Source organism: Malaclemys terrapin, chromosome 22, assembly GCF_027887155.1.
Source record: "Malaclemys terrapin pileata isolate rMalTer1 chromosome 22, rMalTer1.hap1, whole genome shotgun sequence".
NCBI lineage: Eukaryota > Metazoa > Chordata > Testudines > Emydidae > Malaclemys > Malaclemys terrapin.
Genome location: NC_071526.1, coordinates 8,804,930 through 8,832,893, shown reverse-complemented (window position 1 = coordinate 8,832,893; position 27,964 = coordinate 8,804,930). Strand labels below are relative to the sequence as shown.

The 27,964-nt window shown below is 51.7% G+C and overlaps 1 protein-coding gene across 2 annotated transcripts; it reads right to left on the bottom strand.

Moving 5' to 3' along the window:
• Nucleotides 1-1,394: 1,394 nt before the first annotated feature.
• On the bottom strand, nucleotides 1,395-26,303 carry OPRD1 (opioid receptor delta 1). Of its 2 annotated transcripts, none has more exons than XM_054011504.1 (3): nucleotides 26,068-26,303; nucleotides 6,774-7,123; nucleotides 1,395-1,962 (listed from the first exon to the last, which is right to left on the bottom strand). In XM_054011504.1, the coding sequence occupies exons 1-3, from the start codon at nucleotides 26,301-26,303 to the stop codon at nucleotides 1,430-1,432; spliced, it is 1,119 nt and encodes a 372-aa protein (XP_053867479.1). In that variant the 3' UTR covers nucleotides 1,395-1,429. The 2 variants fall into 2 exon arrangements, with proteins under 2 accessions (XP_053867479.1, XP_053867480.1); XM_054011505.1 differs by lacking the exon at nucleotides 26,068-26,303 and adding an exon at nucleotides 7,861-7,898.
• Nucleotides 26,304-27,964: the final 1,661 nt, after the last annotated feature.

The following is a 27,964-nucleotide window of genomic DNA, read 5'->3' as shown; positions in this document are numbered from 1 at the left end:
CACTTTAAGGGCTGATCCAAACCACCGAAGTCCTGGGAAAGATTCGCATTGACTCGACTGGGGTTTGGCGGAGGCCCTAAGTGAGAGAGAGGGAGGGACGGCAGGGATCCTGGTTCTCTTTTTAGAAAAGTCCTGAAAGGATCTTTAACTTCAGTGTTTCGCCTCCCGCAGAGACAGGCAGAGGGAGTCCGTTTAATCTCCCCTCTCCCAGTGCCGTCGCCCTTCCGCTGCTGGTGTATAGCTACAAGCCCGGTTCCTACTGTGACACTGAACGCAGGACGCGGTGCCTCTCTGCTCGGGCCGGTGTGAGTGCGTTCTCGCCAGGCAGACCCTTCCACGCGTGTACGTGAGGCTCCGAGCTCCATGGCGCGCCGGGCTGGTGTGAGCAGGGGAGTTGGCTGACTCCTACAGATCCCGCGTCGGGCTGTGCAGGGTAATAACGATGTGACGAAAGGAACGAGGCGGGCACACAAGACGAGTAGCCACGCGCCTCCGTCAGGAACGTCCCAGGCCTCCCCGGCCAGGCGTTGCCTCCCGAGGGCTGTTGGAGTGTACATATGTACAAGACATGGCAGTCAGTGTGTGCTCTGCTCTCCTACGGGGGGGGGGTCCTGAGCAGCCATCCCAGAGCGCAGCAGCAAAGAGCCAGCAGGATGCGCTGGTGTCTGCCATGTACAAGGTCAGAACGGGCACAAAAAAAGCGCAGGGCTCCTCCCCAGAGTCCTTGGGCTGTTGGAGAACCCCAGTTCTCCCTTGCCTGGGTCCCAGAGCATGATGCGCGACTTGCTCACAGCTGGCTGAGGTGTCTCTCCACCGGCGCCACCTGCTGGCGTCAGGGGAACCAAACCCAACGCTTCAACAGCACAAGACTTCACAGGGTTGCAGCTTTGCAGTTTGCATTGTGCCGACCGGGGTTCGAAGGGCGCCCGGGCTTTTACATCAGCTGAGAGCTAAAGAAGCAGCCCCACCCCCATGAAAGCAGCAGCAGGTTCCCCCATCTTGCCCTTCCTGATGGCGGGGTGGGGGTGCCATGGTGATGGCGGGGCGGGGCTCCAGAGCCGTCCGTCTCCAGGCTGCCTTGTGGTGCAGGTTTGGTGGTCGTCTGATGACGTGTTTGTAGCCTGTGGTTCCTCCTCATTCCCCATCCGATGCCGCAGTTTGTTTTTTCTGCAGTTCTTAGAAATGTTCAGCCAGGAATCTGTTGCTTTGTGACTCCTCTGCCCAATTCCCCATCCCCCTGGTGTCTTCATGGAAAATCAAGCATTTGCAAATATATTTTTTTGAAAGAGTCCTTGATGAGCCCCCCACCCCGCCCGCTCACCTCCAGTCACCTCCACTAGAATTCCGTGGTGGTGACCTGAGTCACCTCCGAGAGCAGTTCCTCCCCTCTGCGGCTGCGGGAACCCCGCCGGTGGCTGTCCATGCCTAGTCATGCCGGCTTATTGAGGGCTTCGGAAGGGGTGCAGGTGGAGACGCGCTCCCGGGTGGTGGTCCTCGCTCGGGAGAAGCTGTTCTGCTCCATCTGGGACCGGAAGGGCAGGCAGAACTCCCGGAAACACCTCTTGAAGTTCTCGTCCAGGAAGGCGTAGAGGACAGGGTTGAGGCTGCTGTTGGTGTAACCCAGGGCGATGCAGAAGTGTAAGCTGGCCACCACATAGGGGTTCTTCTTGTCTATGTCCACCAGCGTCCAGACGATGACGAAGATGTGGATGGGCGTCCAGCAGATGATGAAGGCCGCTACCACGACCAGCACCATGCGAGTGATGCGACGCAGATTGCGGTCCTTCTCCTTGGAGCCCGAGAGGAGGCGGACGCTCTTGAGGCGGAGGATCATGAGCCCGTAGCAGATGGTGATGACCAGGATGGGCACCAGGAAGGCGAAGATGAACACGCAGATCTTGGTCACCGTGTCCCAGTACATGGCGGGGTCGGGGAACTGGAGCATGCAGAGCACGGTCCCGTCTACAGGGGAGAGAGGGTAAGGGAGAGTGGTGGATAGGTGGGAGAGAGAGCCAGAGGAATACCCCCTTAATCGGCTGCCCCAGGGGTGCATTTATAGCCCTCTCTGCTTATTAAAATGGCATAGGCAAGAAACTCGTACCGGGTTCCTGTGTTTCTACTTCAACATAATTAAATACTCCTGACAGGCTTACATCAAGGGGGATCACATCTGCAGGATAATTGGAACTGCAGTTGAATTCAACAGGCCTAATTTGCACCAGAGTAGGAGCCTGCTTTTGCATACAATTGGGCCTTATTTGCATGCTGTGTCTCCCATTGTATTCAAATGATTAGACTGTCTCTAAGTTGCCACCCCCACAATCCTCCATGCAGCCCACCGGGCACCCTTTTTCAGCAGACAGCTCCGTCGGTGTGCATGCAGCTTCCAACCTTGTCAGTTTCCTAACAGATCTAGCTAAATTCCTAACATTTGCGCTTGGTTTGATTTAACGCTGGCTAAACAGAGCGCGTCAGAGATGGAGTGCTGCCTAGTGGTTAGTGCTGGTGACTTGGTGTGATGCTATCTACCCACGTGCCAGCTCAGGACAGGGCTGCAGGCTAATTCACTCGTATGCTAATAGAAATCCAAGGAGTGTCAAAAGGTATTGTAATGTAATCAGGCCAGTTCACTTGTGTGTTAGTTCAAAGGAACTGTTAATGGTATTGTCTTCACTTATCTATAACCTGTGGATTGCTATCGCATTACTTTATGTATATCCCTGTAATTACCTAGATCAAAAGTGTGTGTTAGTGTTAAGATGAGAATGTACTTGATCTGTAAACTTCATGAAAACTAATGAAGAATTGTTGTTTGCAATTACAATAGGGGCTTTCCAAAACTCTGCCACTGACACATTTAATGGTCTTGGGCAAGTTTTTTAACAAGATCTGGACACAGAGTCAAAGACCAGATCCAAACTCCTGCTCCAAACTTCAGGGTGGGTCTGGTCTGAGTTTTGGAGTGCTACATTTCACCTATTGGTGCCTCAGTTTCCCCATCTGTAAAATCAGTCTAACACTATTTACCTGTCTCATGCTACACTGTAAGGGCTAATTAATGTTTGTAAAGCATACATAGATTGCGGGCTCTTTGGGGCAGGGGTCATCTTTTCCTTTGACGTGTGTACAGCACCTTGCACATTGGGACCTTTATCCTGAGTTAGGGCTTCTGGGCCATGCTGCTGTACAAATAATAAATGCCTTGAGATTCTTAAACAGAAGCCTCTACGGATGTGTAACGATAAAGCCCTTCTCTGATCACTGCCAGTCGTAACACTGATCCCCGTGATGCAGATGCCTGTACTCTGGAAATGGGGCCAAGGACTCATTGCAGAGAGGCTGCCAAATGGACACTGACAGCGACATCCCACCACTAACCAGCCTGCTCAAGGTCAGAACTAATCACCTTCGCTAAGAGACAGGGCAGGAGAGGAACCACTGGGAGATCTGGGGCATGTAGGGGAGGTGGGATGGGTTTGGGGGGAACTGAGGAATTCAGTGATCTGCATGGGGGGAGTCTGGGGCAAAGCCAAGAATGGAAGCCAGAACTTTTTTGTCCTAGCCCAAAGCTTTAACCGCACCACCATCCCTCCCCTTTAGCCCAGGGCCACCCAGAGGATTCAGGGAGCCTGGGGCAAAGCAATTTCGGGGGCCCCTTCTATAAAAAAAATTGCAATACTATACAATACTATATTCTTGTGGGGGCCCCTGTGAGGCCCATGGCAAATTGCCCCACTTGCTCCCCTCCCTGCCCCCCCCGGGCAGCCCTGGGAAAAATAAACCTTCCGCATCTCGGCACAAACCCAGTTTTGAGAAAACTTCTTTACAAGGTATCACTGGTTCTCAGCATCAGCTAGTGCTAAAAGGCACTAAAGCTCATTAAAAGGGTTGGACAAATATTTTCCGTCAACTTTTTTTTGGATCGAAAACTAGGGGTTTTTAAAAAGCAGAAAAAATCACGGACAATGTCTGCTTTCCTTCAAAATTTGTTGTGTTTTTTTTTTTAATGAAAAGCTGAAACTAGTCTGCCAAAACCTGAACATGGTTTGGGGTTTCAGAAGTGTGTGGCCGAATATTTGCTGCTTGTTGTGTTTGATTGTTTAAAGAAACAATAAAAAAATTCTGCTTAAAAAAAATCCAAAACTTTTGAACCACCTCAGCTTGTGACCAAACACCTGAGCCCATCCAGTCAGAGATTTTTCCAGGTTTCTGATACTCTGCTGTCTTCCTTGACTCATATCTGTCTCCATACCTTTGGGTTCATTTAGGTTAGAACATAAGAACGTCCGTACTGGGTCAGACCAAAGGTCCATCCAACCCAGGATCCTGTCTACTGACAATGGCCAATGCCAAGTGCCCCAGAGGGAGTGAACCTAACAGGTAACGATCAAGTGATCTCTCTCCTGCCATCTATCTCCATCCACCCTCTGACAAACAGAGGCTAGGGACACCATTCCTTACCCATCCTGGCTAATAGCCATTAATGGACTTAACCTTCATGCATTTATCTGTTTCCTAGAGACTGGCACCATGGGGTCCATCACAAACTGGAGACGGTTACTGTGGGTTTGTCTTTAGTATAGACTATGTACATACTCCACGAACTGAGCATTTGAGCTTGTTCCAGAATCTGGGATGAGCCTATGTTGTGAAAACTGAAATGCTCAAAATAGCACATGCATGTGAATGGACGCAGGTGCTAAAATTAAATTAACCCAGGGGTTCTCAAACGGGGTCAGGACCCCTCAGGGAGTCACGATGTTATTACTGGGGGTCGCGAGCTGCCAGCCTCCACCTCAAACCCCGCTTTGCCTCCAGCATTTATCATAGTGTTAAATATATAAAAAAGTGTTCTTAATTTATAAGGGGGGTTCGCACTCAGAGGTTTGCTATGTGAAAGGGGTCACCGGTACAAAAGTTTGAGAACCACTGAATTAACCCCTCTGAAGCCTCAGGGAATGCAGGGGAAGGGGGTGTCTCTTGGTAGGGTGGGAAGGAGGTAGGTGGTGTAGGATATTGCTCTTCTCATGTGATCCCTCCCCCTGTGGCTAATTTGAAATGAAGCTCCACTCCCCTGACATGAATCTCCCTATGGCACTGAAATTAAATAGAGACTATCATTTGGCATTGGAGAAGTGAAAGGGACGGCAGCCCTAATGGGAAAGCTAACAGCTTGGCTCTTCTGCAAGCCTCAAACTGCTGAATGAGCTTTAGGGTAGGGAAGGTGTGCCTCCCAAACAGCCTTTCCCTGCCCCCCATCTGACCCCCACCCACTTCCTGCCCCCCGACTGCCCGCCCCCCTCAGAATCCCCAACCCATCCTGCTTCTTGTTCCCTCACTGTCCCCCAGAGACTCCCCCAACCACCACCCTGGGATCCCACCCCTGCTCCCTGTCCCCTGACTGCCCCGACCCCTATCCACCCCCCCACACCAAGTCCTGACAGGCCCCCGGAACGCCCACAATCCAACCCCCCTGTCCCCTGACCGCCCCCCCCAACCTCTGCCCCCTCCCTGCCCCTTATCCAACCCCGCCGGCCCCGGCCCCTTACCCGCGGCTCCCCCCTCACCCAGAGCCTCAGTGCGCTGCATCCAGGAGCGGCCCTGGACAGCGCTGCAACGTGGCTCCGGTAGGGCCTGAGCTCCTCCCCACTCAGAGCCACGTGGTAAGGGGGTGGGGCTGCAAGTTCCAGTGGGGCCTGAGCTCCCGCCACTCGGCCCAGAGCTCGCAGCCCCGCCCCCTTACCACGCAGCTCTGAGTGGGGAGGAGCTCAGGCCCCGCCGGAGCCAGGGACGCTCCTGGATGCGCTGAGGCTCCGGGAGAGGGGCGGGGGCGGAGTCGGGCCAGGGCCGGGGAAGGAGCCTCAGCCATTCTCGTGGGGGCCCCTGCGAAGTCCGGGGCCTGGGGCAAATTGCCCCACTTTTCCCCTCCCCCCCCGGGCGGCCCTGCTCTAGCCTGCAGCTCCCTGAAGCTGCATCTACACTTATGTCTTACACTTATCCAAGAGCGGCGCCAGGGTTTTCGGCGCCCTAGGCAGGGGTCCTCTGCGCTCCCGGTCGTTGTCGGCAATTCTGCAGTGGGGGGATCCTTCCGCGCTCCCGGTCTTTGGGGCACTTTGGTGGCGGGTCCCGGAGCGAGTGAAGGACCCGCCGCAGAATTGCCACCGAAGACGCGGAGCGCAGCAGGACCCCCCGCCGCCGAATTGCCGCCAAGGGTGGCAAAATGCTGCCCCCCCAAATCCTGGTGCCCTAGGCGACCGCCTAGGTCACCTAAATGGAAGGGCCGGCCCTGCACTTATCCCCAGCTAACACCGGTATGGAGAGCAGTGTAAACGGTGAGGCACTGGTTAGGTGAGTAGAGTACAGCCATGCCAGAGCCTTAGGGTACGTACCCTGAATGGCTCTTTGCACGCCCAAGCAGCGCCTACTCCAGCTACACTGCTCTTTTTAGCACTATTGATGGAGTATAGTGTCCTGCTGCCTCCCTGCATCCGGAGCCTTTCCCCACCACAGGGAAAAACTCTGGCAGAGGGAAAAGGCTCTGGGAGCTCCCCGCTGCTGGACTCTTTTGCCACTGCCGCTCCCTGGCCACAGCCTTCCACTGCTGCGTCATAGCGACACACCGCAGCATGGACGCAGCCTCTTTTTCACCGGGGTGTGTAGCCACCACAAGTGTGGACGATGCCTGAGTGTCAGTCCTCTTGTTACAGGAGGGTTGATTGGCGCTGGCACACACGCCAGTCAATGGATCACAGCAGGGGGCCACGTTCACTTGCCTTTTGACTTGGTCACAGCCATGACCATGATGGGCACGCCAATCACAGAGGAGAGGACCCAGATGCAGACGTTGATGATCTTGGCTTTGGCTGGGGTGCGGAAGTCCAGGGCCTTGACCGGGTGGCAGACGGCAATGTAGCGATCCACACTCATCATGGTCAGTGTGAAGATGCTGGTGAACATGTTGTAGTAGTCGATGGAAAGGACCACCTTGCAGAGCAGCTCCCCAAAGGGCCAGGTCTCCATCAGGTATTTGGCACTCTGAAAGGGCAGCGTGCTCGTCGCCAGGGCGTCTGCGAGGGCCAGGTTGAAGATGTAAATGTTGGTGGCCGTTTTCATCTTGGTGTATCTGAAGGCACAGAGTGAAGGAGAAATGTTAAAGTGCATCAGAGTTTTATTCAGTGCCAAGGGGATATGGGTGCTGTGTGGAGGCTACCTAAGGCCCAGATCCTCACAGGTATTTAGGTATTGAAACCACTGGGATTAAGACCCCTAAATACCATTGAGCACAGGCACCAACTTTGTTCTTTCTGGGTGGCTGCTCCGCCCCCACTCTGCCCCACCGTTGCTCTGCCTCTTCCTGCCCACACTCCGCCCCCTCCCCTGAGCATGCCCCATCCTCGCTCTGCCCTTTACCGCCCCTCCTCCGCCTCCTCACCCCAGTGCCTGCCACCCGCCACCGATCAGCTGATCAGCGGGGTTACTGAGCAGCTGATGGGTGGGGCCCACCAAGCAGCTAATCGGCGGGTGGCTGGTGGGTGCTGAGCACCCACTATATTTTTTCCCTGGGTGCTCCAGCCCCAAAGCACCCACGGAGTTGACACCTATGCCGTTGAGGGTCTGGAGCTCAGACTCTCATCTATAATGTGACCGTGAGAGCTGGGTTGAGAATTTTCCATGCAACCCCCGTCCCCTTTTCCACCCCCTGCCTCCCATTTTATCAAAACAGAACTTTCCATGGGGATGTTGCAAAACATCGCTGGGCAAATATCCACTTCAGGAAGGGTTAAGGGCTCGATCCAAAAACTCAGGCTCCCATTGACTTCAATTTCTCAGGGCTTGAATGGGTGTTGGATCAGAACCTAGGTGCACACTGGGTATGAATCCATCTTTCCTGGCTTCCTTGTTGAAGGGATATGTGTGCAGAAATGAACCATCTGTCCCAGTTCAGGATGTGATTCATCAAAGCACTTAAGCACTTGCTTAGCTTTAAACACACGATTAAATCCCATTGACCATAAATTGGGGCATTAGAGCAAGATCCTGTAACAGGCTGACCACCCTGGCTTCCGCAGGACTAGGGCCACGTCCACCTGACCAGCTAAATCAACACTGCTACGATGGATGCAGCGGTGTCGATCTAGCGGGTCTGGTGAAGACACGCTAAGTCGATGGCAGAGCGTCTCCCATCGACATAGTGCGGTGTAGACACCACTGTCAGTTGATCTAAGTTACATCGACTTCAGTTACGTTGTAGCGTAACTTACGGCGTTAGGGAAGACCAGCCCTAGAGGGTGTGCAGCACCTTACAGGATTGGGTCCGTAGTTCTTCAACACTGGTACATCTAGGATCACTTCAAGGCCTTGTCTACGCTACACAGTTTTGTTGACAAAACAGCGGCGGTTTATGCACTGAAATGCTCCTCCGGCCGATGTAACTCCCCTGCTATGTTGGCATAATAAAACCACCTCAACGAGAGGCGTAGGACTTATGTTGGAGTAGTTAGGCTGATGCAGTGTCTGTGTAGACCCTGCCTTCCTTACATCCCCTGTGGGCTGTCTCTTGTCGATTTCACGGCTCTGCGGGAGCCATGAAATTGACAAGAAAGCTGTCTCACAAGCCAGGCTGGGGTCCGGTCTCCACTCCAAGCCAGGCTCCCAGCTTGGGCTGACTGCTGCCTGGGCTCCCTGCTGCGAACCTACTGGAGCAGGGCAGCCGACTAAACTCGGTGTGTTTGTCTCCCGGCTGGAGGCAAGAAACCCCAGCGGGCAGCAGGTGTCCCGGTGGGGATCTGCGTGGAGCTGAGATCCCTAGCTCTCAGTCCTCCACGCTGCCCCTCTTCAGTCGGTGGAACCGCTCCTGGTGAGGATGGGTACCGCCGACAGAAGGAAGGTAGGGTGGACGTGAGCCACCTCAGTGATTAATGCGGTGGCTGTAAATCAACCTAAGGGCTAGTCTACACTGGCAACGCTAAAGCGCGCTCTCCCAGCGCTCTGAAAAAAACACCTTCACGGGGGGTGTTTCTACCATTGCTGGGAGCAAGAAAGTTTCAGCGCTGTGAATTGCCAGTGTAGACAAGGGGTAACATAGGTCGGTTTATCTTTGTAGTGCAAACTGTGAAAAAACACCCCCCTGAGTGCAGCAAGTTTCAGCGCTGTACAGCACCAGTGTAGACAGTGCACTGGCGCTGGGAGCCACGCCCCTTGTGGAGGTGGCTTTTTGAGAGTGCTGAGAGAGCGCTCTGCTGCGACTACACAAGTGTAGACAAGCCCATAGCCTTAAATACGTGCTTAAGTGGTTTCCTTAAAATTACACCCAAGCTCAGGTACTTGGCTGAATTGGGGCTCTCATTAGGAAAGAGTAGAATAAAGTTCAGACCCTGCCGAGGTTCTAATCCCATGAGCTGAGCAAGGAGGTAATAATCATTTCTGTAGCTAGATTGGAGAGAAAAGCAGTTGCTTTGAGAATTCAAAGGAAGATGAGGTAATAATGCATGAAAAGTCTTTCAGACAAGGCCTGGTTTCAAATTAAACCAATTTAATCTATCTCTGCAGCTAGAGAGGCAGTTATGCAACCTTCCTCATATGGCTGGCTGCTTTTCTTTTTCTTTTCTTTTCTTTTTCTTTTCTTTTCACTCAGTTTTGTTTTCTCCAAGATTACTTGCAGAAATCCATTCAGCTGCCTAAGGGAACTAGCATGCTGAAACATCATGATTAATATTTCTTTGCAATTGTAGCTTTTTTTCACCTAAGCTTCCCCAAAGACTTTACAAACTTTATATAATGGAGCCCAGAACAAACTTGATTATTCAAACCATTTCAGAGCAGGTAAACCGAGGCATACAGGGACACATTTCCAGAAGAGTTCTGGGCCGGGTTTTCCCTGTGTATAGCAGCTCCTACTGTGACACTTACAGACAGCTTTTCAGAAGTGCTCAGCCCCCAATGTGCACCTGATGTGCTGATGTCTTTTGAATATCTGTCTGCTTATTGAGATGCCAGCATAATTTAGCTGCTTATTTCAAAGCACTGTTCAGGATGTCTAAGATCTGGGTATTTATTTAGATGCCTAGATGAGAGCTGAGCTCTTCTGAAAATTCTGGCCCAAGAGATTACGCAGTTTATACAAAATCAATGCAGCCAACGGAGGTCCTGGAACAGAGCTCAAGAGTTTTGCCTTCTCACCACATTCTGCACTAACCACTAAGCCCCTCCTTCCTGTTTGCAGAATGTTTCAATGCGTATTAAACATGTAGAAACAAATGCAATTAGCCATTTTCATAACGGCACTAGGGATGAGGTCCTGGGTCCCTCACGAAACATTGAGAATGTTCAGAACATGAATGAAATTATTTTTTTTCCCTTTTGCCTTTTAAATTATGGGATGCCACCCTCAGAAGGTCTAAAAGGTCGGGTTCCTGCATGAGGCAAAATCTAGAACCCCGAATATTCTAAAGGGTTCCAAGGTCTTCAAGGTTCTGAACCGTGGAATCTATGAAGCTCTCGGCATTCAGAAAGATCTACAGCCATAGCCCCAGTCTGGTCTTGGCCAAGTGTTCTTGACTTTGGAATTTGCTTCCTCAGTTGGTTTGAGAGCTGCTGAGTCTGTTCACCACAGGGGCATGCTGCAAACCAGACCTGCTTGAAGTGGAGAAGAGGTGTGATTGGTGTTCGGTTCTGATGACTGCCCAGGAAGGGGGTCATCAAAACCTTGGGAGATGATGTGGTCAGTCATGAGCTGGACCATGAAAAAGGAGTTTTATGGATAGGTAGACACCAGAGGCTTAGGCAGGGTCAGCTGTGTATGTTATGTTGCATGATTTGTCCTGTCACCAGAGGTCCAGGGTAGTAGGAGTGGAATGGAAGGGACAATACGTGGTAGCATCTTGCCCTTCCTGTTTCAAAGTAACAATGGGGCCCTTGCCTTTCCTGATTAGTGATGTGCACTAACTGACTGGCGGCCTGGCTCCGTCATGTGGTGGCTGTGGTGCAGGTCTGGTATCTGGGTACCCTCCTGCTGCAGAGACACACCACAGGCAAGTAACTCCCTACACACTCTTCCCTAGTGAACTTGATGTTGTGGCTGGTCCAAGCCTGGGGTGCAAGAATGGGCCCGGTGAGCCTAGCCCCCTTTTAATGGAGCCAGCCACAATCTTAGTCCTGGCCCTCCCTGAATGCAAGTGTGATCACCCCCTGACTGCAAGTGTGATCACCCCCTGGGTGGGAGCAGGATTTGAACCCAGTACCATTCACAATAAAAGCATGGCCCCTCTGCTTTGTGAGCTACAGAAGTAACTCGGTCAGCTGGTTGCAGTAGTAGGTTGTTATATGGACCAGCCCTAGAGATGGCTGTGACACTCACTTAGGGTGACCAGATGTCCCGATAAAATCAGGACTTTCCTGATTTTGAGGAGTTTGTCCCGTGTCCCGACCGGAGTACGGTCGGGATGCCATTTGTCCCGATATTTTGTTTCCCGGTCTTCGGTGGCAATTTGGCGGAGAGTCCTTCAGTTGCGGACGGTCTTCGGCGGCATTTCGGCGGTGGGTGCTTCTGTCTTTGTTGGCAAGGTTTATTACCCGCTGCCGAAATACCGTCGAAGACCGTCCGCGACTGAAGGACTCTCCGCCGAATTGCCGCCGAAGACCCAGATGGGTGAGTGTAAAAAACAAAAAAAGCTCCCCCCCGCGGCGGTCCCCATATTTTCCCCTTACCATCTGGTCACCCTACACTCACTGTGCCAGTGTGTTACACATGGAGGGCATCAGCAACTCCCTTTGCTCACCTACAGCCTCCAGGGGAATTCTGGGTGTGGCAGCCGGGAACGCCCACTACTCTGTGCCCAAGCCCCGTCATACCAACACTCAGCTCTGTCAATGCATCTCAGCCCTCATCTGCAGAAATCCCTGTGGTTATGGTTCGGGAGCTCCCCCGCTCCCCATGCAATTCCCACCATGCCCTTCAGTCTTAACCTACAACCCCCACCCAGCTATTCCAGACCTGGGCTTCCTGTACCTATAGCTCTGCCAATGTACCCCAGTCCTGGCCTGCAGCACCCTCTGCTTTTCCAGTCTGACACGGCCGGTTCCTGGCAGCCACTGTCTGTCCCTAACCGGGCACTTTATTAGGAGCTCTGTGGATGTAGTTAGTGTAAAATCTATTGCTCAGCGAGCACATTGCTGACTGCAGCCTTGTGTTACCGCATGCTGAAAGAGAAGAAACGCGTTCCCTCCAAGGTTCATGGCTTGGAAATCCTCTCTCAGCCCCCGGGGTGCGGCTTTGGCGCTTAGCAGGAGTTTATGGAGCCGCCTGCAACCGCTAAACACCAGTGATCCCCGCAGACGCTCTTCCGTAGGAGAGGATGTGTCATTTCGGTTTTGATCTATGGTTGGTTAAGCATGCGGGCAGAGCGAGCGAAACATTTCCTTGGCTGAATGCCAGCCACGGGCCTCTGGTCGTGGCGAAATTATGATTCCAAGATGATGGTTTCGGCAAAGCCGTTCCTTTGTAATAGAAACACACTGTTCTCACGCTAAATTGTAAGGAGGGGAAATGCACGGTGCAGCCTGTCACCTCGCTCCCCTTTCGTCCGTCTCTTTCTGCGGACGGCTGTAGGTATATTATTGAGCCTCCTTTATCCACACAGACAAAGATCCACTTGCGGCTGTGGCAGTGGGTGAGCCCCTAATGTGTCCTCCCATCAGAAAGTCGTCCCTTAAGCCCGAGCGCTCCTCACCCAAGTTCAAAGTGCAGAGCCCACGTTAACCAGTTAAATCTCCACTATGCCCCAGTTGGGCAGGGATGATGATGGTGATGAGTAACTAATCTTACTGTCGTGCCTAGAAGCCACAGCCAAGCTGAGGGCCCTATTGTGCTAGCCGTTGTGCGTACACTTAATGAGAGAGTCCAAAGGGCTTCTGGTCTAAAGAGGCACGTCACAAAGGAAGTATCATTGGTGTTAGCATCATCTCTACTTCACAGCTGGAGAACCGAGGCCTGGGAAGATTAGGCAACTTGCCCAAGGTCACATGGGACGTCTAGCGGAGCCAGGAACAGATCCCATGACTCAACCTTGAGGCGCTCTCTCCTCTTCTAGAGCATCAAGCGTTCCCCCTTGGAGGTGGGCCGAACCGCTGAAGTTACACACAGGAAACTACAGACCAGTTAGTTTAACTTCTGTGCCAGGGAAGATAATGGAGCAAATAAGTAAGGAAATCATCTGCAAACACTTGGAAGGTGGTAAGGTGATAGGGAACAGCCAGCATGGATTTGTAAAGAACAAATCGTGTCAAACCAATGTGATAGCTTTCTTTGATAGGATAACGAGCCTTGTGGATAAGATACGGACTAACACGGCTACCCCCTGATACTTGTGGATAAGGGAGAAGCTGTGGATGTGGTATACCTAGACTTTAGTAAGGCATTTGATACGGTCTCGCATGATATTCTTATCGATAAACTAGGCAAATACAATTTAGATGGGGCTACTATAAGGTGGGTGCATAACTGGCTGGATAACCGTACTCAGAGAGTTGTTATTAATGGTTCCCAATCCTGCTGGAAAGGCATAACAAGTGGGGTTCCGCAGGGGTCTGTTTTGGGACCGGCTCTGTTCAATATCTTCATTAACGACTTAGATATTGGCATAGAAAGTACGCTTATTAAGTTTGCGGATGATACCAAACTGGGAGGGATTGCAACTGCTTTGGAGGACAGGGTCATAATTCAAAATGATCTGGACAAATTGGAGAAATGGTCTGAGTTAAACAAAATGAAGTTTAACAAAGACAAATGCAAAGTGCTCCACTTAGGAAAGAACAATCAGTTTCACACATACAGAATGGGAAGAGACCGTCTAGGAAGGAGTACGGCAGAAAGGGATCTAGGGGTTATAGTGGACCACAAGCTAAATATGAGTCAACAGTGTGATGCTGTTGCAAAAAAAGCAAACATGATTCTGGGATGTATTAACTGGTGTGTTGTGAGCAAGACACGAGAAGTCATTCTTCTGCTCTACTCTGCGCTGGTTAGGCCTCAGCTGGAGTAGTGTGTCCAGTTCTGGGCACCGCATTTCAAGAAAGATGTGGAGAAATTGGAGAGGGTCCAGAGAAGAGCAACAAGAATGATTAAAGGTCTTGAGAACATGACTTATGAAGGAAGGCTGAAAGAATTGGGTTTGTTTAGTTTGGAAAAGAGAAGACTGAGAGGGGACATGATAGCAGTTTTCAGATATCTAAAAGGGTGTCATAAGGAGGAGGGAGAAAACTTGTTCACCTTAGCCTCTAAGGATAGAACAAGAAGCAATGGGTTTAAACTGCAGCAAGGGAGGTCTAGGAAAAAGTTCCTAACTGTCAGGGTGGTTAAACACTGGAATAAATTGCCTAGGGAGGTTGTGGAATCTCCATCTCTGGAGATATTTAAGAGTAGGTTAGATAAATGTCTATCAGGGATGGTCTAGACGTATTTGGTCCTGCCCTGAGGGCAGGGGACTGGACTCGATGACCTCTCGAGGTCCCTTCCAGTCCTAGAATCTATGACGTGCTCACCGTCCACACAGGCAGGGCGGCAGAAGAGCCAGGATTAGATCTCAGGCAGTCCAAGTGCACAGCCTGCTACTTGGGTGAGCCCCTAATGTGTCCTCCCATCAGAAACCCTGGCGGGGTACCTGGAAGCAGCTGACTCCCTCTGACATTAGTAAATTACAAGGACTAAAGGTTGGTGCCCTATTGTTTCCAAGAGGGGGAAAACGAATGTGACTTTATTAGGTGGGACAGGAGAAACATGGCGCTCCCTAAGCCAACCGAGGAGCTGCTGTGTAGGGAAGAATCACAAAGTAGCCTTCATTTCTAGTCAAACCCATGATGACAAACACTTAAGGGAGAGAGCAAACAGGAGCCTAAACCATCTTCCAGCCAGAAGTCACTTTCAAGCCAGTGCAAAGCACAACTTTTCAGCGCACCTCCCGGCTGCGCTGGGCTCACACAAAGCTGCCCTCACTAATTAAACACAAGTGCAAGCTATGGAGCTAGAACATTAATATCGCTTGTGTCGTCTCATGTACAAACCCGTCCTTGACTGAGAGGTGCATGGGACCGTGACATTCAATCCCAGATGTCCCTTCCCTGAGTTCACCCAGAGTTAAACCCGCAATGAATTTGACCCCAAGTGTTCTAATTAACCCACATGTACTAGGCGTGGAGACAACTAACCCTTTGGTTAATGCAAAACATTTCAAACAAGGACACGGCCGCACATCCACCCAATTAAAGTGTAGGGGTGAGCCGCAAAGGGAGAAGCCACTATGATCAATAGAATTGTCCAAGCACAGAACAGACTCAAAGCAGGGGTGTGGACCATATTCCCGCCCCAGAGGGCTGGATAATCCAGTCAGGGGTTCTCCTCTGATCCCCCAGGTGGAAATCACAACCAGTCTGCATTTATGAGAGGGGCACACGTACCCTGCTCCAGCTTCAGCCGGGCTGAAGAGGCAGTGAATCGGCAGTGGATTGAAGTGTCAGAATGAAACAGGCTTCAGGCCTGTGAAAAAGGGAACAGAAAGGCTGCAGAATCCCACGGGAAGGAGGAAAGAAAACCAGTGGATGTTTTGTCACCATTAAAGCCTCAGGCTTGCCCAGAGACAGGGGAAAAGCTACGCGTCGTCCTTTCCAGTTAGAGTGAAAGGTTAGTGGCAAAGTGGAGGAAGGATTCTTGCATGGCTTGTGCCTGTTCTTACAGGTAAATAACGAAAGGGCTTCAGGTGAGCCCAGCCCGGAATGGCAGTTCTAAAAGTTACCTTTGGTTTAAAATGCAGCGGCTTAAACACTATCAGGGCCTGGTTCTGGCCACCTCTGCCCTGAGTGGCCATTTACCCCCATGCAACGCTGGGGTAAAACGCTAGCTCCCTGGGCGTGAAAGAAAGAGATCCAATGGAGGATCTGTCCCTCTTCGCTCAGCTCTGGGCTCTCGCACACCAATGTCAATCAGGGGTAAGTCCAAGGAAGCCAGTGGCTCTACACTGGTCAGGCTAGGGTTACCCAGAGCATTATGGGATGGCATCATGCTCCACCCTTCCCTTGCTTGCTGGTGTGTGAGTGGGAGCACTCCCTTCTCCCCCGGGCTCTGCTGGGCTGCAGTGGAATAAAGCAGCAAGTTCCCAGCCTGCTGTCTGGTGAGTAAAGCATTGGTCTTTGTTGACCTAAGCGAGCTCTTGACAACGCTAGTGCAAATGAGAGCAGAGGTTTGGCTTTACTTTGTTTCCTCTCTTTGCAGAGGGTACAACGCTTCTTTCCCAGTAGCTGACTTGGGTTCAACTCTTGGGTCACACTGCTGGGGCGCTGTTTATTCTGGAGGCAGGATGGCCTGGTGGGGAGAGCACTGGGCTGGGACTCTGGAGGTGTGTTAGTGGGGAAAAGCGCTAGATAAGAGTTGCAGTGGGGGAGGGTTAGGCTGGATATTAGGAAAAACTTTTTCACCAGGAGGGTGGTGAAGCACTGGATGGGTTACCTAGGGAGGTGGTGGAATCTCCTTCCTTAGAGGTTTTTAAGGCCCGTCTTGACAAAGCCCTGGCTGGGATGATTTAGTTGGTGTTGGTCCTGCTTTGAGCAGGGGGTTGGACTAGATGACCTCCTGAGGTCCCTTCCAACCCTGATAGTCTATGATTCTATAATATGAGAGAGACAAGAGCTCTGTGGAGCTCGGAAGCTTCTCTTTCACCAACAGAAGTTGGTCCAATAAAAGATATTCCCTCCTGTACCTTGTCTCGCTAATCTCCAGTTCATTCTCCTGCTGGAGGTTTGTCTATGGATTCCCTGCTAAAGGGAGGTTACTCTGAACAGAAGTTCTGGAGGTGCGGTTACCCTCCACCAACACACCTCTGAGGCTACGTCTACACTTAAACCACTACAGCAACTGGAGTGCTTCAGGGTAGACCCTCACTACAGCAGTGGTCCCCAAACTGTGGGGCGCGCCCCGAAGGAATGTTCAGAGGGGCATATGCCAGGGACCAGGCCAGTCCCCCAGGGGCGTGGAGGGAGAGCAATGCTTCCAGCCCTGCTCTGCCCCCAGACCAGCTCCGCCCCCAACTCTGTTCAGCCCCCAATCCTGCTCTGCTTCCAGCCCCAGCTCCTCCTCCAGCCCCAGTTCTACCCCCAGCTCCACCAAGCTCTGCGGCTGAGGAAGCCTGGGGTGTGCAGTGATGAAGTGGGGGTGCAGACGGATTCCCTCAATGGTAAGTGCACCTTTCTTGCTCAGTTTTTCCTAAGTGGAATATTGCAAGGGGTTTCTGTTTGTGCATATGTGATGTGTGTGTGTGTGTGATGATTTGGGGGATCTGTCTATGTACCACATAAGAATTCTAGCTGGTTTTATGAAATTGCTGTGTCACCGAGTGCCTTAATGGCAGTGGAGTCTGATCTCAGGCCCGGTGTCACATCTCCCCTAGACCATGGGCAACAGAGAGTCATTAATATGAACCGTTCCCATTCAGATGGGAGCACCACAGGACAATCGGATGGCTGAAGCCTGGGGAAAGCAGTTCCACTAAGTTTGTCGGCAGGAAGGAGGGTGGAGGAGTGGAATTTCCCCAGAAAGGGAACAGAAAACCTAGTGTTGGTGCTAGCATTTAAAAACTGAGAGTGCCTGACGGATGAACACAAGTGGGCACATTTCCAGAGCGAGGAGGAACATTTCTACCTACCTGACCAGCAGCCAGGATCTGGAGGACACTGACTGCAAAGGTCCGAGAGAGACTCCCCGTTCTGGAGGAGAAGACCTGGGCAGGAGGGAAGGGGAGGAGGAAGGGTCCTGGGCCACTTAGACACTCGGAGCAGATCCCAAAGAAGGCTGACGAGTGGGGAGGAAACTGATGCAGGGATTCACTTGCAGGGTGTTTCTTATTTTGCCTAGATCTCGTGCGCTGTCTAAAGCAGAAGGATTGGCTTAGAAACCTCATGCAAAGCCTGTGCCTATGTGCTTCCACTCTCCTGTGTCCCCGGAGGGGCGGTAAACTCTAAACCACAAGGTTGGAGCTCTGGGATGGGGTGTGCTTAAGCTACTGTGGTGTCTGGGGGAGCTGACGCTAGTCTCAGGGCCTACGCAGTTGGACTAGAAAATCCCCCTTCTGTGAAGAGCTAGCAGCCAGAGTCTGTGTCCAGAGAATGTGCCAGAGAGGCCAACCTGTGCTGGAGCCTATGCCTACAAAGGGAAACTTAAAAGCACCTGGGTCCAGTGGTGGGATCCAAACACAGCAGAGGGAGCTTGACCAGGGCTGTGACGACACGTGTATTTGTGTGTGCCCAGGTGTGTCTGTGCGTTGATGCATGTATCTGTGTGTTCCTGCACAGCCACGCATGTGCATGCATGTGTGGGTGGGTGCCAAGTCCCACACCCGCACCTGCAGGAGGAGCTCTTTCTGAAGCGGATGGCATCCCCACTCCTAGAAATGCTTAGTATTTAACGAGGTGGCGAGCGAACCGGGCCGATTTCAACTGACTGGGCTGTCCTCAGAGAAACCCTCCTGGAAGCTGGTGAGAGTTTCCTGAGTGAAGACCCAGTAAGGGCTGAGTAAAGCGAAGGGCTGGAATCTGGCTAGACTTCTGTGGGTTTGTCGTAGGCGGCATCACTGCACTTAGTGTGGAACAGAGGGACTGCTCCCTAATATTTCCCCTGGGATGCCCGCAAGGGGACCGGGGTGGAAAGTAGGCAGAGCCATGGCTGTATTCTCCAAGGGGACAGGGCGGAGCTAGAGTGTAGGTGGAGCCATAACTTTCCTTCCCTCTCCCCGCCCCTTTGAGCCAGCTAGGGGAGCCTGTGGGTATGAGAGGAACAGGTGGTATTCTAAGGGTGTAGCAATTTATGTTCTCGCTCTTCCACACCCTGGGAAGCTCTGGGGCCCCCAGCACCGGGCTGAGCTGCAATGGCACAATCGAACCCTAAGGAAGGACTTCAGATTGGGTCCCACTAGAAATGATCCGCCTTGGTCCTTCCTTTTATAGCCTGGCGCAACTTGCCAAAGGCCAAAGCAATTAAAAACAAAGGGGTCCCAAAATTGTGCAGCCGAGGCTGAAACCTTTTCTAACCGGTTGGTTGGAGGAGTTACAAACCCTTGAAAGCCCATATGGGGTTAAAAGAGAAACACTGCCAGGACCTTCACTGCGGTTCTGGGAATCCCACCGCTGCCACACACGTTCTCTTAGCAAATTGGGCATCAGGCACGCGTAGAGGAAACACATGGCTCCTGCAGGAGTGGAAGTCACCAAGATGAATTTTCTGCAATTATATCAGACAGTACCGTTACACGCTGGGCATTCGCTAGGGCAGTTATGCAGCTGCCAGCTGTTTCAAGGGGTATTTTACAGATCTGATGTCAGGACAATGGTCCTGGCTAAAATGCAGAACAAAAAAGCAAAGGGCGCTCCCACTGGAATTGACTGATTTGGCTAGAAGCACATGGGCACATGTCACAGCTCCAGCCTCCCCCTGTGCATTTCTCTGATTTTGGCCAAGAATCACTCATCAAAGGACCTTTTGGGCTCCACTTTCGCACGAGGGCCACTGGATTCTGCATTTGGCGGAGACGTTCCACCCTTTCCTCTGAGCGAACCACTATGGGTAAGATCCTTGGGTCAATTCTAGTGGCAGAGAGCAACGGCTCAGTGGAAGCTTTGTACCCCAGGTTGACACGGTGCCTTTTGGACCCCTGAGGCTGCATGGCTGCCTCCCCACCCTTGCAGCTCCGCTAGCTAGCTCAGGGTGGGAGGGATCCGCCATGGACCTGCTGACCGCCCTACAAATACCCGCCTGGGACTCGACCGCCATCAGTGGCACTAGAGAGGAGTTGTCATTGTGCTCAGGAGATGCCATGGCTAAGGTGCTCCATCCCCTGCGAGGGTAAGTAAAGGAGGAGAGCCCTTGTATTCTGTCGCCCCTGCTGGGCCAGCCAGGCCTAGGATCCCAGCACAGTCCTGCCCGCTGGATTTAAGGACTGGGAGGAAGAGGGTGTGAGGAGAAGGTGGGCGCCAGGGCCCTCGCCCAGTGGCCCCACCTGGGCTGAGACAGGGACAGTGGTTCTGGGAGAGCAACAAAGGCACAGGCCTTAGTGACTCCTGCTACGTTCTCTCACATGGTCCAGCGTGTGCCCCTTCCTGCCATTGGCTTATCTCTGCTGGCCAGCCTGGGCCTAGGTCCTGCCCTCCCTGCTTCCTGAGTGAAAACGGGGGAAGAGGCTCTTTTCGCCTTCCTGCTGCCCTCCTTCCTGCTCCGCCTACCCTCTCATCTGCACAGGCATGCGGGATCGTCCCCCAGCCCTCCTTAGTCAGCTTTGAAGTTAGCTTTGACTGTGAATGACATGTTGGATGCAGCTTTAGCGCCCTATCCTGCATGGATGTGTGGAATTCCCTTTGAAATCAACAGGAGAGTCCCAGGTACAGCGTGGGCTCGGTCCTGCCCTCAGCTTCCCCGCTGTAAATCTGGAGTGACTCCATTGATTTAAGTGGCGCCACTTCACTTGGGCAGCTGAAAGCAGCATATGGCCCAGGGCGTGCAGGGTTGGGTCCGTGCTTTTTCCTTTAGGGACAGATTCCACTGGTGTCTTCGCTTTTGCAGCTGGTTTCAGCCTATGGGCTCGGACTGGTGCATTGTGTCGCTCCCCTGTGCAAAGCACTTTCAGAGCCTCGGACTGAAGGTGCTGCAGAACGGGCAATTGGTTATTTCATATGGATTAAAGCGATTAGGGTCTCAGACCACTGGTCATTAGACCACCGCAGTAGGCTCCATATATGAACCTAGATAGATAGATTTTTAAACTTTAGAGGGAGCGGGTAACAATTATGGATTTTTAAAGAGCCCCTTCCTGACAATTCTTTCCTGAACCAGCCTTTTAAAGAGCCAATAACGTGCGTCCTTCACAATGACGCTGCAATGGGAGATGTCTCTAGAAGAGCTTTGATGTTTTAATTCGCTTTTCAGTAGGGGCCCGATGCAAAGCCCGTTGGAGTCAATGGAAAATCCCCCCCAGACTTGGGTCAGGCCTGGTTTGATCTGCTAGTCACACAGTTTGTCCTCCCACCCACCCACCCAGCCAGCTCGCGGGGACTGCAAAGGTTAAAAATACCTGACAGAGGCGGGCTAAAGATTATACAGGCACCAATGCACACCCTTGTGTTATTTTACTTGCTAGGATGCGGGCGGCAGAGAACATACCACGATAGCTACTGTTTGAGCAGTTTAACCATACTGTACTTTCCCTTCCTTTCAAAAGTCGAGGCTTCACGGCGCAGTACATTTCCTACCCCAGCCCCCTAAAACGAATCAGTAAAGGTCCAATCTTGCTACTGTCAAAGCCAAAGGGGAGTGTTTCAAGGAGCTTCGGATCAGGCCCATTGAAGTCAATGTGAGCTGTGCCAATGGTGCAGAATCAGGTCCAAAAAAATCCCTTTCAATTCTATATCTGAGACAGGGTGGGGAGGGGGGAATCCCGCACTGACCTATTTGATTTCACTACAGAATGAAAGGGGCCTGCGTGGCTTGCGATTCCCATTGAGTTCAATGGGAGTAGGATTGGAAAGGATGGATCACGCACAGGTCATTCCATTTCTTCCAGCCCTGATGCAGTCTGTGTTTTGTGGGGTAACTTACCTCCTGTGAGTCACACCATTTATTTCCCGCACAGCCAAAGCCGGACTGGACCAAGCTGGCGTGCTGGTTGCTATGTACCGAATGTGCTGGCAGAGGGAAATTGAAAAGAGCTAAAAGTTGGGATTTTGATGGGGTATATTCAATCTTGCCCAGTTAGGCTAAATTCCCGTGAGTTTGGCTTTTGGCTCCGCACACAAGAGTGTGGTTCTGCTCGTATATTTCGTCTCTGGGGCGGCAAACCAGAGATTTCGCAGTAGCCACTTATGCCACAACAATGGGAATCATTAACCTCCTGGAAGTTCGCCGCTTTAATTCATTGCCATTCATCAGCAGGATGAGCACTTCAGACTAACAGAGTGGTGGGATGAAAGGGGAGCAAGAGGGTTTCTTTTTCCAACCCAGGCGCCAGACAAATCTCTGCTAATTTCTGCAGCTGCGGTGGAAATTGTAAATCAAAGCACTGTGGAATAAAGCTGCCATTTTACGACAGCCCACGTAATAAACAGCTTATTTAGTTCCTACCTCTGATTACTACCCATCGTTAGCCTCTTATGCGCATGTTATGATGTTGATAACAACACTTAGACAATTTTTTTTCCCCAGAGACTCTCAAAGCACTTCACAAACATTGATTGGCGCTGCACAGTGTTCTGTGATGTCGGCACCATTGCCCCATTTTGCAAACGGATAACAAACTGGAGTCCTGGACCTGATTTTCAGAGGTGCCTGAGAATCTTCAGCTGCCGGGGCGCTCGGCACCTGAAAGCCAGGCCCTTAGAGTTGAAGGGTAACACTTTCAAGGACCAGATTTTCAGATATTTAACTCCTCCTGGGCACCTATCTGTATCTTTGTGCACCTAAATACCTTTGAAAATCTGGCCCTAAGTGTCTTAGGGACCTAAGTCCCAAGGACATAGGCTTCTAAGTCCCTTAGGCACTTTTGAAAATCGTGCTCTAAGTTACTTGCCAAAGTTACCCAAGACTGATTCCCAGTCCTATTCTCTTACCACGCCAATCAAAGGCCTGGTTACACTGGAGTTGGCGATTGAGCAATTATGACAGGGCTGTAGGTCTTTCACATTGCAGCTGAAAAATGCACAGAGAGATTTTCAAGCGGGTGGCTGCCTCTCAAAGGGGAGGCAATCTTGCCTAAGGGTCTGAAGATCTAGGTTCTAGTCCCAGTTCTGCCGCTGAATCAGTGTGTGACCTCGGGCCAATAATTTCACCTCTCCATACTTCAGTTTCCCTACCTGTAAAATGGGGCTAATACTTACTTTGGTAAAGTGCTTTGAGATCCACAGATGAAAAACCCCATATAAGAGCAAAGTACACAACTCACAACCCCCCAGGTTCTAAATGTGTGAAATGTGTTAAAAGGTGAGATAAAGATCCCCAAATGAGGAAAACACACGCGCAAATGTGTGTACATCACCTTGCACAAACAGCTTGTTGTGCATGACCATGGCTCCTAGATGCTACAGTAATATTACTATAAATAATAGTCAAGGGAGAAGCTGGAGATGATGCAGGATTTATCTACTAAAATATACTGAGTTTTCTGTAACCTCAAGGCCGGATGCTGCTACCCGAGCCCTGAAGAGTGCATTACTTCACAGATATTTTCAGTAAGAGCATCAGCATCTGGCCCCAAGTTTGATGGCTCTGCATGCCCAATATCAATAATTTACAGGCCTCACCCGGGAAGTGCTAGTAGGTTTGTGTGGGAGGGAGGTAAATTTGGTACCAGATGAGTGACAGCCCCAGTGATCAGGTGCAGCGAGGGTTATGGTGAGCAGTGGGGGGTACGGAAAGAACATGGCTTTTGTTTTAAACAAACTGTCTAACATCCTACAGAGCAAACAGGGGATGACAGAATTGCTGTCTTGAGTAAAGAAACTTCTAAGCTCCCTATGCCAAGGCAGGAGGATTGTTGTCCTTGCCCCTCCAACAGGAGCTAGAAACCTAGAGTGAAGGCATTAATTTTGGGGCTACAGCCCCTTGTGCTCTTGAGCCAACACAGACTGTAAGAGATTGGACAGGGCGTTAGCATTACGGGGTGGCCATCCAGGAGCCCCCGGAACTCCTGATCCTTGTGACAGAGCGGGAGTGAGGGTGTGCTATGAGACTGATGGGAGGATGAATGAGAACCGGGGAGAACGTGATCTCAAAAGAGATTTTACAGGCTAAGGGCCAGATCCTAAGGTGGTGTTTACAGGTGTAATTCCACGGAAAGCCACTGCAGATACACCAACAGCAGCTGAGGGTCTGGCTCTAAATTTCCAGGGCCCAATTTGCTGTGAATTCTGGTGAGCCAGGCTTGGGGCCGGATGCAGAGCTCACTGAAGGCAATGAAAAGACTCCCATTGACACTGACGGGCTTCGGATCCCCCACATGGGAAACACACAACGATTCACCTGCTATAGCGAGCAATAGCACGTCTCTATCCAGATCATATTCGATTGTGCCTGAGGCCAGAATCATTAGGCTGAGATCGGCAGCCATCTGCGTGACTGTCCACTGACAAGGAAAATCTCCGTTCTGTTACCCGTAGGGTGTTTTATTCGATACCTGCAATGTACAGCCAGGGCACGCAGCCTAGCTGTGACACTCGGTAACCTGATGAGGATTCTGAAACTCACGGCAGGCGCACACCAAGTCCCGCTAACAAAGCTACGCATTATATATTTCATCTGTGTCAAAAATAACAAGGAAAAACACATTGGCACCTTGCTTATTTCCAGGTTCGGCACAGACACACGTGAGTGGTGACTCATAGCCTCTAGGCTAATAGTGCATTTATGAGCTAGGGCTGTGTCCTATTTTCATGGGTGGGAAATAAATATGCCCAGTGGTCCAGACCCGCAGAGTAGTTCCATTGACTTCAATTAAGTGATGCCAGTTAATGCCAGCTGAGGATTTGAGCCCTCTGCCCTCTCTTCTTAACCACCAGCGAAGCTTTCAACACACAGATATACCGAACCCAGTTCTTATGCACAACTCCTTCTGCAACTTTAAGATTTGAGAGCAACTGATTTTATCACATTGACATTTGATGGCACTGATTTGGTAGGACTGGCTTTTACAGCAGGACATTAGGATTGCATTGAGATTTTGCTAACCTCCAACCATCACCTCTTCCAACGTACCGCATGGTCAGCTTTAGACCTTCTGTTGTAAATAGCGTTCAACACTAACACTGTATGAATCACAACTAGGAACTAAAGGAACGTGCAGCATTTGGAACCAGTTACATTAGGGGTTCTGTATTCTCCCCTTCCCTTCCTTCCCCTCCAGGGCATGCTGCACACACACAGACACACTTTCTCTCTCACACAAGTGTTTTTTCATTCGCACACAATACACTGTTGCTTCACAGACATACACACAGTGCTCTGTTATCACACACACATTGTAGCTTCACTCTCACATGTAATACGAGTTTTCACACATACCCCACCATACTCTAATATGCTGGTTTTATACACCCACCCAAACAAATGCTCACCCAACATTCTGTACACATACACAACATTCTGTACCCACACACTCACACAACATTCTGTACATGCAACCACCATGCTGTTCACACACAAATGCTCACACACCATTTTGTACACACAACATACACATACACCCCACACCATTCTGTATATATATATATACATACACACCCACACAGAGTATTCTGTACACAACATTCTGTACCCACACAACATTCTGTACCCACACAAACATTCACACAATATTCTGCACACACAACCATCATTCTGTTCACACACAAACGCTCACACACCATTCTGTACAACACACACATACACCCCACACCATTCTGTATCCACACACACACACAGCATTCTGTACAGACCCACCTACACCATTCTGCACACACACACACACACCATTATGTACACCCCCACCCACCCCCACACTCCATTCTGTACACACACACCCCGCCGCACACACCATTCTGTACACCCCCACCATTCTGTACACACACACACACACACCCATTCTGTACACATACACACTATTCTGTACACACACACCCCCCACACCATTCTGTACACACACACACACAAACACACACACACCCCATTCTGTACACCCCCACACCATTCTGTACACACCCATCCCACACACCATTCTGTACACACACACACACCCCACACACCATTCTATACACCCCCCACCATTCTGTACACACACCCTATTCTGTACACACACACACCCCACACCATTCTGTACACACACACACACACACACACACCATTCTGTACACAAACACCCCCCCTTTCTCTCACACACAATATCCCGCCCATACACCTTCTCTGGTTTCTGGCCAGCCTGCCCCGCCATGTCACCCTAGTCCCACTCGCTCCCAGGAGCCGGGCAGGTGACTCCCCCCCCGCGCACACCTGGCCCAGGTGGGAGCCGCCCGTACCTGACGATGCCGTACATGACCAGGATGTTCCCCAGCAGCCCCACCACGCACACCACGGAGTAGAGGGCGGTGATGGCGATGGCGATGATGATGGAGGTGGGGTCCTTAGCCCCGGGCAGCCCCGTGTGGTTGAAGCTCTCGTTGGGGAAGGGACCCCAGGGCGAGTCGCGCAGGCGGCTGCTGTTGAAGAAGAATTCGGAGTCGGCTCCAGCACCGGGCAGTGTGGACAGCTCCATGGCGCCGGTGCAAAGCGGGGCGAGACTTTCCGCTTGGTCCCGCGGAAGGGGGCGGGTGTCGTGTTTGCTGTCTGGCCCCCCCGCGTCCCCTAAAGTGCATCCGACTCCCGGGCTCCTCTGGGCGCGGCGGCTCCCCTCGAACCGGCTGCCACGGACCAGGAGCCTGGCTCGGGCTCCGGCTGGGGGGGGGGGAGCCGATCCCCGCTCTCCTGCGCCTCCTCCTGCTCGGCGGCTCGCACCCGGAGCGGAGAGCGGGGACTGTGCAGCGAGCGGGTGTGTGCCAAACCTGACAACTCCCGCGGACGTCGGGAGCCACGTGGTGGCAGGGGATCAAAAAGGCGGGCCTGTCAATCAAAACCCATATGCGGGGGGAGGGGGGTGCGGATCATTCCACCCATTACCCGATGTGCGGTGAAACTGCCAACAAGTGTCCCCCCGCCCCCAGCCTTGGAGGGGGTCCCTGGAGCTTAGCCAAGGAGCTCCAAGTGGGACAGGTTCGTCTTAGGGCCAGAATGGCACGTGAGCTGGGCGATCGATGGGGAAAGGGGGAATTCAGATCCAGTGGCCCTTTAGGTCCCTTTTTCATGGCTAGCCGCGGATGAAGGGGAAAGGTGGGATGGACCTCATGGGTCGGGTCTGGTCTCTGCGGGTTCCCATACCAGCCTCTGAGTCCATTGCTTGAGAACCAGTGGGGTTGGAGTCATGCAAGGAAGCACTGCCTTTGGGGGCCCCAGCAAAGGGCCTCAGAATGGGGTGTGTGTGTGTGTGTGTGTGTGTGTGAATTTAACATCATTGGGAACATAAATTAAAGGGGAATTTAAACACACCACCTCCACGTGACCAGTCGGCCACCACAGTCCTGCTGAGACTTGCCTGATGCTATCTAACATCCCTTTCTGGGCTATCCTTATTTCACCAATTACAAATAGCTGTTTCCTGGTTCAGCTCCGTTTACTTCATTTGCACCTTTTAGTTCATTTTTCTCCCTTCTTTCTGTTCCTCAACCACCTCCCTTCATAGACATTGGGATCCTACCCCCCACCCCCCACCCCAGGTATCCACCTCATTGCTCCAAGCAGAGAGGCCAGTGGTAACAGAGACCCAAGCCAGAGCTCAGCTCGTAGAACAGGGCAGGATATTTGCCCATCCCCAGCTGGTTATGTAATGGCCATACATATTCATAGGCCTGGAATGTGCCAAGATGTGCGCTCATTAAAGAAGAGACCCCTGCGGGACTACACAGGACAAAACAGAGCTGTTGGGCCTTCTTGTCCTAAGGGGAGGGGGAATAAGGGGTTGGGTTTTTATTTTTTCCCTTTTGCAGCGTTCTCCCCACCCGTCCCCCACTCCAGGGGAAGCAGATGTGGCTGTTCAGTGGGATATTTACTTACACTCCCAAAGAAATGGTCTTAGAGGCAGAAGAACAGATGCTCACCTGCCTACCTCACTGTGTGGTTGCTTAAGCCTCATGAAAAGAGACGTGGTTACTCTCCACCTTGCCACAAGGGGCGCCAGAGTGTTAGATTCCTACAGATCACGGAAGTCAAGATGAAACAGCGTGTTCTAAATGAGATCTCTTTAAAGTCTCTAGGGAACTGGGAAATATAATAAAGAGATGATGCCCCACTCCCTGCTTGGCAGAACTTTCATTAGTAGACAGG